At 43.5% G+C, this 12605-nt stretch overlaps 1 protein-coding gene across 5 annotated transcripts in view; it reads left to right on the forward strand.

Moving 5' to 3' along the window:
- Window positions 1-410: 410 nt before the first annotated feature.
- Phactr1 (phosphatase and actin regulator 1) overlaps window positions 411-12605 on the forward strand; it is a 486260-nt gene continuing 474065 nt past the window's right edge. The window contains exons 1-2 of one of the 5 annotated variants that reach the window (XM_040282130.2): window positions 411-807; window positions 2604-2757. In XM_040282130.2, the coding sequence (XP_040138064.1) occupies window positions 2655-2757 (103 nt within the window). In that variant the 5' untranslated portion in view covers window positions 411-807; window positions 2604-2654. Of the gene's footprint in view, window positions 808-1926; window positions 2037-2122; window positions 2335-2603; window positions 2758-12605 lie in introns of those variants that run through there. The other 4 variants (XM_040282134.2, XM_040282135.2, XM_040282133.2 and 1 more) reach the window with 4 other exon arrangements.

A 12605-nucleotide genomic window follows, 5' to 3' on the forward strand; every position in this document is an offset into this window, starting at 1 on the left:
CACCACACTAATAATCAATTCTGCTCCATCCACAAAGGGTGGAAGAGGGTTGTGGAGAGTACACAATAAGGCTGATGTGGTTATCAATCTGCTTTTCACAAGCTGATCTCCAAGAATTGCACCTCCATGTTCTTGCTGAGTTGTGGGAGGGAGGCTATCAGGCCAGCATAACCTCAGGGACCTTACCAAAGTTTTCTTTTGGTTGCCAGGATTATTTTGTGACATTCACCCAGAGAAGAATGCATTGAGAAAGATTGGCATGATTGTGTTGGAGATCTAACCAGGCTGTCAGAGGCAGGAAGAGGGAGGGAGCCAAACCAAACGTGCCCTCTGTATTTCTGTCCAGAAAAAAAAAAAAAAAGCTCACATTTATAATTACCCACCTTGTTTTGCAGCTCAGAATAAAAGTGGCATTGCACCAAACCCTACCGGAGCAGCCTTCGTGATTAGAAAGTGCTCCACACCTTCGAGAGCCGTGGAGACATGAGAATAATTTTAAATGCAAATTAAATCGAGGGGGTAGCAGAGAAGAATATATAAAAGACAGTAAAACAAAACCTTTCAATTTTCTTAAATTAGCAGTCTAATGTGTTCTAAAGAGCAGCCCCACTCAGATCTCTTCTTAGGGGTTGCATTTCATCACAATATAAAATGGGCAAATCCGTCACTTTCCTCCACTCAGGGCTCTTGACTCAAGATTGAAGGGAAAATTAGGAGCTGCTCATTTGGGCTTGCGGGCTCAGCAGCACTGCTCAGCTTCATTTCGTGTTCTCCCGGTGTCCTGTGGAAAGGGGTCAACAAGTGCTGGTGAGTATCTGCTAATTGAAGAATCTTCCTTCCATCTACCTTTCTATCTACCTTTCTATCTACCTTTCCTTTTCCAAGAGGAGGGGAATTTCCCCTACGATCTGTGTTCTAATGCGTCTTTCAAAAATCTGGGCAATTTCAGACAGCTTTTAAAGCTGCTTCCAGTGACTGATTCACAGAAGGAAAGAGTTATTTTCAGCCTCAATGCCGGTGACTGTTCTGTGTATTAATTATAACCAGCGATGCCGAACATAAGCCGGCTCCTGTGGCCTTTCCTCGCCAGCTCCCATCTCTGTCACCCTTAGGTCAGCATCAGAGTGGGAATGGATGCCCCAGGACAATGTTGCAGACAACTTTGTCCTATTCATTGTTTCATCATTTCATGTGCTCTTCTGTTTTGATTGCAAATCCAACAGGGACTTGGGGTTGTGCAAATAACTCATTACACCACAAATCTGCTTTTTAGTGACTATGGCACTTCTCTGCATAAAAGATGGGGGGAGGTAAGGAAAGACCCTAAACGATATCAGATCTACATGTGGATTTTGATGGTTTGCTGCCAAAGTTTTGCATGGGAAACTGGTATTTTTCTTCCTCCACAGGGGAGGGTACAGAGAGGCTGTGGCTGGCGTCACCTTCTGTTGCTAAGGTAACGCGCTCTGGCCATTTTATCTGATAAAGGAAGTCCAGTGGACAGAATGCATTATTCATCTCTGATCTAATCAAACAATCAAAATTGTTTACTTTCACCGGGAATATTTAGTGAGATCAAAGACATCTGGCTGAAACTGCTCTTGTTTGCCGGCAGCCCTCAATTTTTTTTTTTTTTTTTTTTTGCAGTAAGTATAATTTGCTATTGGGTACCTTTTGGGTATTTTTAAAAAGTTTTCTCATACCAGACTTGGGTTCTTAAATTAAAACATGTACTGGTAGAAAGAGAAAGCTATTCAATTAGCCTTCTGAGCTTCATTGTAATGACTTTGTCTTGTTCATTCTTTCTAAAAGAAAAAAAAATCCTGCTGAAATAGATACTTCATTTGTGCAAATATCAGGGAAAGGCTACACAGGGTTTGCAAAAAGCGGCTGGATTCTCCTTGATGAAGCATATTCGCTTCCTGATGGGCAAGTGCATGATACTACTGTGGGAATCATTGCAAGGCTGCAGTAATTGCTGCTGCTCTGAGAACCACAATGCTTTCTCCTAAGCAGCCTGTGTCGGGTGTAGGCAGGTGAGGATCCTATAGCACTTTATAAAATGTGCCAGAGGGAATCGATGAGAAGGAAGGAATTCAGGGCATTTCTATAGCAAACAAGTCAGTGTGTCATAAACTCAGGGCACCTATGAGCGGAGTCACATTCCCAGGCAGTTCTCTCTGCTGGAGGGGAATCCAAAAGTCCCTGGATCAATTGAGGATCAACCTTTTCGATGGCTGACGCTAATGATGCCATTCATCAGACGTTTTGAAAACCGATAGCCTGTGAATTTAACAGTGTATTTTCCAATTAATGTACAGCAGGGAGAGACCGGTATGTTATCTCTCTTTAGCTTGGATCATCTGTTTTTCCTGAGTAGAATATATTACTTTAAATGAATGTTAGCTAAAGGTTATATTTTCTCATACAATAGGAAAGTGCTGCTGAATGGTGGTGGGGCAGGGGAGGGGTTGCTTAGAATTGGAAATGTCAGTCAAATAATGGGATATTTTAATGGACTGTTCTTATTCAAAAAATTTAAAGTGTATCCATATTTTAATTCTTGACAGTCTAAAATATTGTGCATTTTCTTCTCTTTATAGGCATCCAGGTGAAGATTTTTCTCTCTAAATTCTGTGCCTGAAACATCAAGGATGGATTATCCCAAAATGGATTATTTTCTGGACGTTGAGTCTGCTCACAGACTCTTGGATGTTGAGTCGGCTCAAAGGTTTTTCTACAGTCAAGGAGCTCAAGGTAATGACATGGGGAGAAAGGAGGAAAGCCCTCTGTTTACAAGCTGGTTTAATATTAACAGTGCAGGGTATAGGCTGTGACAACTTGGGCTCTGGCTCAGAAGTTCAGCAATGGATATTTCTTAGTTAATAACCTCTCCGAAGCTGCTGCTGGAACTGTAGCAGGTATAGAGTAGAATAAACAAATACACACCTGTTGCATGTGGCAGAAACAATGTATCTGACTTGGGGTACAACTGCTCTTCTAAAAGCTGTGCTAGAAAATGATTTCCCCTTCTCCTGAGTCCAAAGCCTGCATTGGAAAGGAATCAGGAATGCTTTTATGCCTGGAAAATTTCAAGTTTGCAGACACTGCAGTTGATGAGATCTTAGGGCACCTTCACAGAGCTCAGGGGAGTCTGCTGGGCTAGGGGCTCTTAAGATCAGCACAGAGCTTCCATACTGCCTTAGCTATTTTAGACGATTTTAGTTAGTGCCATGGAGAATTAACAGGGTACATTCAAGGTGCAGTCAGGAACAACCCTGTGGGGAGTGTGGCTGATGTGCACATTTTCATTACCTATTTCAAGATGATCAATTAGTCTCTGTTTGTTTGCTCTTCTGTTCTAAGGTGCATTTAGAATGTTCTACCACCATGTTAGAGTAACAAAATAAGCTAGAGTGTTTTATAGGATCATCTGATAGGTACAAGATTTTTTAAAGCATAATTTCCATTTTCCGATGAACATTTTAATTGTTCAATCAAAGCAACCTGGTGATGGGCATGTCCCAAATGGTATAGGTGATAAATTGAGAAGGAATAAAATGGGCTTATATTTAAATAGAAAAGTCATTGAATTCTTGGAAGTCACAAAGAGAGCTGAGCTGAGCAGAAAATTCCATGTTTATAATCCTGGCATCTTTTACTGTTATAAGATGGGGACTTCACACCAGGCACTGATAATATTCTGTAATGGCTTTTCTTAGTGGTCTTGTGAATTGTTTTAAACTTGCTCTCAAGCCAACTTTTATGGTAACCTTGAGGGTTTGCAAACCTCCTGCTTCCATTTCTCCAGGGCATGGGCCAGACTTCTGATAGTCCAGAGGGGCTGGGAATGATTTGGTTGATTTCCTTGGGTCAGCATGTTCATCAGCAGAGCTTAAATTAGGAAAAATGATACAATATCTAATTTTCCTCCTTCTGGATGGAAGGAAGCAGCCTTGCTACTCTCTGCCACTGAGACATGGGAGTGTAGCTAGGGAAGGAGAAGGGACAGAGACTGGTAGAATCTCCTGCATGGTCTAAGTTACAAAGGTTTTGGAAGAAGCTGCAGAGCAGAGGCTGGAAGGGAGGCTCACTCTGTCCCACAGCCTGTTCTGAATTTATACATGGCCCCATTCCTTCTGAACGGGAGGATCACATTCCCTGATGGGGTCACACACCTGAGGGGCTCCATTGTTGGCAGAGCAAGAAGGGGAACAGCAGTTAGTTATAGAGAATTAAGATGTCCATTTTTTCCTGACTTGGAGATGGATTAAACCTTGAAGGAGATGATGGGCTTCTGGCTTTTGTGGAAGGGAAGCGGGCAGGGTGTGGGAGGCTCAGAGAATTCAAGGCAGCCTGGTGGCTGACAGCAGATGGAGCTGGGGGCGGAGTGGTCAGATTGTCACCATCAGTGACTGTGGCTTAGACACCAGAGCTGGAATGCTGGAGAATGCAGGGGAGGTGGTAGCATAAGCTATTGCGGCTCCCTGGGATCCTGTTCATCCGAGGGTAATCAGGATAATGTTCCAGTTGAGGAATCCTGGATTGATTTGCAGGAGGCATTGGAGGCTGCCCAAATGTCATCTAGGCCGGTGTGTGAAAAGCTCCAGACTCCCAGAATCAGAAGTCCAGGTGTTCGGAGGTCCTGGACCTAGCTGGTTGGAGTTTTCCTTTTAGTCGGGAACACCAACAGTGGTCACCAAGCCCGCCCATCAGTGTAGGGATCCACAATTAAGAAGCAATCCATCCCATCCAGTTACTCTCCTACCACCCTGGGACAGAAACATTAGAGGCAGACCTCTCTGCAAAGTGGAGACCCTAATAATGCCTAATCCATACGTTGTTAAGAGCATTAATGAGGCAAGATTTAAAAGTGTTTAAGGCAGTGGCTGCCACATTAGACACACTACACCTCAGCAAATCAATCCCGGCAAAGGGGCATCCCTACTCTGTTTGAGATTTCATAAGGAAGCCAGGAAATAGCCTGAGTACCCTGGCCTCTTAAATTTGATACTTATAATTTAAAGGGCCATGCTAAATCCATACCTAACCAACGGCAAGGCCCTGAGCACAGCAGGGTGGCCACCTCTTGAGAAGGGGGTAATTAGGGTGCCTCTCAGCCCATAGCAGCTCTCTGCTCAGTCAGTCTAGCCCAGGTGCAGAGGGCTGTTAGCCAGATCAGGTAGCCCCCACGTAATACCCTCTTTATCAAAGGTCTACCAGGACCCCAGGAGCACAGTGCAGAGTTGAGTACCTGGAATGAGGGTGTCCACAGACCTGGTGTGGGTTTTTGCATTTTCATTTGTCCTTTCTCACTGTCACGCAGCTATTTCCATAGACTGGTCCAATGTTCTTATAGATATAAATACTTTTAAAGGGAAAGCAAGAAAATCTGGGTATTGTTATCTTTCCTTCCTATATGATTGCCCTTACCTCAATTTTACTTTATTTACAAATTCATGATGTTCTAGGAAAACAGCCCTTTCCATATGTTTCTCCAAGGCAATAATTTCAGAACCACACTTTTGACTGCCTCGTGGTTGTTTTATAACTTTTCTTGGAAAGTGTTAATAAGCCTTCCCCTAAATAGAGGACATTCTAGCTCATTAGCATGAGGGGAATCTAGAAGGGTAAGAAGAAAAAGAAAGCCAGAAAGGAAGCATCTGTCACCAGGCACATTCTTTGGGAAGTCCTTGAGATTTTCAAAGGTCAGCAATCCATCCTGCAGAATAAGCAGCTTATTCTTTTCCTCCCATCTCCATTTTTCCTTGGTTTGAACCCAAGGTTGGGAAGACCGACTGTCTCTCTGGGATTCTGCTTTCAAAAACCACGATGTGTCATGGAGAGCAGAGAACAGTCCAGAGGCTTCCCATTTGCCTCCTGTCAGGGAGGGATGCTCTCCTGGTTAATTTGTGGGTGGCTCACCAACAGTCAGTCCTGTCAACACAGAGGAATTCTACAAAAGCCCCCTTGGACTCAAAAGGAGAAATCTAGGGGAGGGGGCTGTGGCTCAGTGGTAGAGCGCTTGCCCAGCAAGTGTGAAGCACTGGGTTCGATTCTCAGCTCCACACATAAATAAATAAAAGAAAGTTCATTGACAAAATGATATGAAAATGGGGGGCGGGGCAGAATTCTGGAGGTTGGAGATGCATGTGATTTCAAAGGTCAGCCATGTCTCAACATCACACAGATTGATCTGGCCCATCTTTCATGTTTCTGACAGTGAATGCTCTGGCGATGCTGAGGCTCAGAGTGGTACCACCCTGTGCCCAAATCACGAAGCTTATAAAGACAGGACAGAAGCAAGACCCCAATCTCAAATTCCCACAGTGCAACTTTAGACTCAAGAGTTAGGTAGTGAACAATTGATCTTGGACAGAGGTCCTATCATAAAAATCACAAAATTAGCATCATGAGATTGGGGGTTGAACATTACCCATCAGTAATGCTCTGGGGCCCCTCTGTAATCTAAGGGAAACAGAACTGTGAGGGCAAGATCCAGGTCCCAGGGCTGTGTTTTCAGTAAGCCCCTGGGTTATGCTAGTAAACACCGAAGGTTGAGAAAAATGATTATGGGTCATCAGCCACTCGCCTTCCAGACTATGGGCCCAGCCTACACAGCACCTTCTTCCTCTGGCAGCTAATCACCAATGCTAAATCTCAGGCCCCATCCCCAGTCTGGAGACTCAAAATGTGCATTTTAACAAGTTCTCCAGGTAATTTATGTTGAAGTTTGCAAACCAACGAGTGTATCCAGTGCACATCCGAAACACCTAGGGAGTTTTACAACCTCGAGGCTAGAGTCCCACGGCTGTCCAGTTGAAGCAGCATCTCTGGAGTTGAGGACCACCATGAGGAGCCCTTTAATTGCCCCCAGGTGGTTCCAGTGGACAGCCAGGTTTGAGAAATTAGGGGCCTCCTGTTTTATCACAAAAGAGGTTTCACCACATCACGTGGCTGTCCTGATCCTTCTCTTTTAAATGAATCCAGGCCATTGGAAAGGGACAAATGGACTTTAACAAAAAAAAAAAAAAAAAAAGAAGAAGAAGAAGAAGAAGATGATGATGATGCAGGGGGTGGGCATACTTTACATATCCATTGTATTCCTTCAGTTACTCCTCAAAGAAACCTGGGGAAATAGGAATTGCAGTATTATGTGCATGTTACAGATTAGAAAGCCTAAGACTGACAACATGAAGAATCTTGAAAAGGTCTACACATCTGGACAGCAGCAAAGCAAGGATTTGAATTCCAGCACTTCTGATCCCAAAGCCCTAGCTAAGTTGTACAAGTACCTTGGGCTACTGGTTGGGTGGAGGCACATTTTCAGCCAGTCATTTTCAGGGTGATGAATTGACTCTATGGGCTGGCAGAGTAACAATGGAGACCCTATCACACTTCCCAAGATCACGATGGTGGGGCTCAGAGTGACACAACCCTATGCCCCAATCACGTAGCTTATAAAGAGAGGACAGAAGCAAAACCCCATCTCAACTTACCGCACCCCTGCTCTTTCCACTGGGCTAAGTTGTTTTTTGTGGTTTTTTTTCCCCTCTAAGACCATCAATAACACTGGACGTTTAAATTACCTCCTCAAGGGAAAATACAACAAAAGACAGCCAATTGACTAAAGTCCCTAAGCATCAGATTTACAGCTCCTGACAACACCACCCTCCCCTGCTTTTAAAAAAAAAAATCATTTTACATAACTCTTGGCATTAGAACCAGGCACCCTAGTCATTGTTACTTGTCAGAATGTCTCTTCTACATTGTCTTGTTCCACAAAGGAAAGTGCCAGTTTTGACAGCTGATGAGCGCTGCGGTGAGCAGCTCACATGCTCTCGGGTTGTTTTTGGAAGTAGAGAGGAATTCACCCAAACCCCTTCTCCCCACCATGTTCCCCCAACCCTCCCACCTCCACCCTTGGCCCAGCCTGTGAAATCTGTCAGAACAGCTGGCTTCTGAATCTTCAGCTTTGAGCTAAATGAACTCTAAACCTAAGCTCTACGCCTCTGGGACTTCTTCACGTGGCCCCAAGAGACAAGACGTTCCATGGTGCTCAATTAGTTGCAAATCATTAACAGCAGTCTCGGGAACAAGGATGGCTCCTCTCCTTTCCTTTCCTGTGCTGAATGAAAGACCCAGCCCCAATGTCACCTCCTCTGTGAAGGTCATCTGATGCTTCTCCCACAGTGTTCTGTTCACGCCTACATTCTAGCCTTCTCTTGTCACAGTGGACGATGCCACTTATGATCCATTTTGTCTCCACCACTGACTAGATGCATGAGCTCCCACAGATAGCTGTGCCTCTATAAACCTCTGGTTCCCATCAAAACAGGTGCGAGGCTAGCTTCAAGTCCACAGGGACATTGGAGAATTAAGGGAGACATGCCTGCCAAGTGCTTGCTACATTATCTGTCCTTATTGATTTAGTCATCAAGACTGTTATTTTATTGCTACTTAAGTGTCTGTTACCTCATCCATGGTAACCTCCTTGTGCACCATTTTCTGGGGAACCATTATCACCCCAGTGCACAGTAGAGGCACAGGTTTATCCACCGTGTGTCTCTATTGAATGATGGAATGAAAGCAGAAACCTGCACTTACGGAAAGAAACTCTGGATTCAGAAAAAGGACTTCAGGATTCTTGATTTGGGAAACAGAACCTCTGAATACATTTAGAGAATCAAAAATCTTCAGCTGAGAATAGAGACTGCATAAGGCTGAAGGGAGGGATATATATATATAAATGTGGTTCAAATACAGAGAGAGAGAGGAAATGGGTGGAAGTCATCAACGACTTCATTTCCTAGTAAACAGAAGAAATCCCTTTCAAAATCCAAAGGGAAATGAAATACAACAAAGGGAATATTGGAATGTTACTGGAAGAAATTTGACATTTTAAAACAGACTTCTAGGGGGTCCATGAAGTCTCTTTAATATCCAATAGTCTGTGATGACTGGGTTTTTATTCTGCCTAGAAATAGAGTCACGGGATAAATGGCCACACAACTCTCACTGTGATGAACTTAACGGAGATGGATCCGAAAGCTGCTCTGAGCATGTCCTTTCCCTTCCCTCTCTAGACCTTTCTTCCCAGCCCAGTCCACCCACTTTGTGGCCAGTTGATCCTCAGATCAGCCACACTCTTGTTTCCAGCCATACTCAGTGGAGGAGTCTGTGGGTACCATTGAGACTCTGCATTGGGAACACCATGAGTGGTCCCTGAAGCCCATCCATGGGGCCATCTTCCTTCTCTGTCCCTGTCCCGAGACCTCATGTCATAGCTTCATATCTGCACCTGCAGGCCTTATTAATTGAGTTATTAATTGATCGGAATTACTTCATTGTATTTTGGATCCTTTTCTTCCTCTCATCTCTCAGCCTCTCATTTTCGCTTCCTTTCACCCTCATGGTCACCTTCCACAGAAGCCCAGAATCCCAGGACCTGGCCAGGCAGACGGAGGCCCAGGTACCAACATCCTAAGCACCAGGAGTGCTCAGAGGACCAGTGATCCCGAGGCAATTTGGTGTGGGGCTTGATTGGATTGTAAACTTCTCTATTCACCAGTCTAATGTCCTCGCACCTGCCCTCAGGCTAGGAGAGCACAACAAGGTTGGCCACATCTCCTCAGAGAGATGCACTTCCTTTATTTTTGTGGGTTCACGAGCCAACTAGTTTGTTTACATGTGATCACACAATTTTCTAGACCTTTCTCTGAGAAGAGCTTCCAAGAACAATTTTCAAAAATAGATTCCAGTCTTGTTTTTAGGATGCCTTAGCCATTGCCCTCAGCAAATTCCTGGTGTTTGGTTTTTAGGGGTTCTCTTTTTCTTTTTCTTTCTTTTTTTTTTTTTAATTCTATAGCTCTAGCCCGGAAGCTCCATGCTGTGCTTCACTTATGGACGACAAAGTAGCGACAAGCCCCCTCCTAACTTCCCACACATTCCATTTTAGACCTCTAGTTTCTCCTCCCCAGGCTCTCCAAACCTGTGTTTAACCCAGGGAACACTGCGTCCAAAAGAGAGAATGAAGGTAAATCAAGAGGGAATATGTCGCGGATGCCGCATAGAGGACCATGAGCTCCAAGCCCTCCTTCCGCAGAGTGCCCAGGGACAGAGACAGTTCTCTGCACACCCAGGAGCACTCCTGGTGCTTAGGATGTTGGTACCTTGATCTCCATCTGCCTGGCCACGTCCTGGGATTCAGGGCTTCTGTGGAAAGTGGACCATGAGGGTGAAAGGAAGTGAAAACCATGAGAGGTTGAGAGACGAGAGGAGGAAAAGGATCCGAAATACAATGAAGTAATTCCGATCAATTAATAACTCCTACGCCCCCAGGAGGCATATGAGAGAGAGGATCAGAGTGCAGCCCACACTGCGCCAGCATCAGTCCTGACCCAATTAGCATAAACAATGCACAGGTGCTAGGAAAAATTTTCACTCCTCATTTGCCCAAACAAATCTGTTTCTGGGGGAAAAAAAAAAAAAAAAAAAAAAAAGATCTTTCAGTACCACCCTCTGTGCCTGTGCTAGCAGAGGCATCAAAATTCACTTGTGGCCAATACCGTTTTCAATATTTAAGAATTCCTCAGTAAGCAATTAGAGGCACACACTTATACAAAGCCTCTGAATGAACATTGGTGTTGAATCGGAAGGCTGAAGTCCTAGGACTGAACAGAGAGTCTATCCTCAAGATCCACGTGTCTTTTGCCAATTACAAAAGCAAACTGGGGAGACTTGTAAAGGTTTTGGAGGGCGAAACCAAGCCTACACCCCTATTTGCCTTTTTTATAGTTACTTTCCATGCCTTTCGAAATACATTTGAAATTTTACAAAGTTAACAGTTATGGCACCTACAAAATCGGAGTTAGGATTGAAATAGTTGCTGGCATTGGCTGAAAAATGTCACACTGTTTTGGAATTTCAGTTGCAGAGTCACATAGCTCTGAGTTCAAACTATGATTTCCACTTTCTAATTTGCGAGGTTATGCAAGGTGATCTCCTTTTTCCTCATTTTTCACATTGGCATGCCAATAATGAGAAGTTCCTAACCCAATATTGAGGCTTAAATGAAACAAAATAGCATTTTGCATGAACTCTTTTATTTGAATAACATATTCATTTTATTGTTTTAGGAAAATGTAAATAGAGGGCTGGGGTTTTGGCTCAGTGGTAGAGCGCTTGCCTAGCACATGTGAGACACTGGGTTTGATCCTCAGCACCACATAAAAAAATAAATAAAATAAAGGTATTGTGTCCAACTACAACTAAAAACAAATTAAAAATAGAAAATTTGTAATTAGCATATAAAAATAGTAGCTAGCACCATATTTAGGGAATACTTGCTTAACACAAATAGTACAAGGAAAAGTAGGCTGATCAAATCCATTTAAATAAAAACATTAGGTCAATAATATTAATAATATAATAATAAGTGATATGGGAATGTCTAAAGTTTGGGAACACTAAACAAATGAATGCAAAGTACTAAGCAAATATCAAGCCCTTACTGAATGCTTAATAAATGTTAGTACCTATCTTACTTATGCTTAAATTTGATCAAGCCTCAGAGGAAAACAGTAGGGCACGAGCTTCCCCAAGAGAGACCTCCTCCCAATCTGATCTCTTCTCTGATGCCATTCATTCCTAATTCAAAGTTCTAGGCCCTTTGAGAACGTGAGACAATCTTAAAGCACAAGAAAAAAAAAAAGCAACACAATTCTTATTTTAAAATTAAATGACCCAACAAACCCCTAAATCTCTTCCTGGGTAACATTAGCTAAATCATGCTGATTTCCTATGAATGTTCAGCAAATTCTAGTTTATCAGAGACCACTTAGGTGTTTCTAAGTTGGCCTCCAAGAAGAGATGACAATTAGCTTGCATTTCAGTTTCAGTTAGTAGAAGAAAATCTCCTGGGCAGCGTGAAATGGTACGTGATAAGGCATGGATTATGAGGAGCAAGATACATTGGGGAAACAGTGCATGCTGCATGCATTCACTATGAGCAGACTGAGAGGTGACACTGCCAAGATGCAGAATGACAAGAGACCAGAACAGCAGGTGGAAGCCCCAAGCGTGCACAACCTCCCCTGCTATACCAGGGAATTCCACTGAAGAGTCTGGCACAGAGATCAGTGGTCAGGGCTATTTCTAGGAAGGTCAGAGATATGGAGGATAACTGGGGGAGTAAGAGGAGAACCAGGAGAACCCCAGCTAACCACCACAGTGATCAAAACAAGAGGGCAATGTAGCTTGGAAATGCAGGTGCTGAGCGAGTGAATTCAGAAGGGGAGAGGTCCTGGAAATATTAAGTAGATTCTTTTTTTATTCGTTTTTATTTTTTATTATTTATTTATTATTTTTTTGTAGTTGTAGATGGACGGCATGCCTTTATTTTATTTGTGTATTTTTTTATGTCATGCTGAGGACCAAACCCAGTGCCTCCCATGTCCAAGCCAAGCCCTCTGCCACTGAGCTATAACCCCAGCCCCATAAGCATATTTTTTCCAGGTGCTATATAGTGAGGGGAGAGAGGGTCCTTCAAATGATCCTGAGATGTTATGCATAATCACACTGAAGAAAAGATAAAGCTGCTCACC

The sequence above is a fragment of the Ictidomys tridecemlineatus genome, chromosome 8, assembly GCF_052094955.1.
Source record: "Ictidomys tridecemlineatus isolate mIctTri1 chromosome 8, mIctTri1.hap1, whole genome shotgun sequence".
Taxonomy (NCBI): Eukaryota; Metazoa; Chordata; class Mammalia; order Rodentia; family Sciuridae; genus Ictidomys; species Ictidomys tridecemlineatus.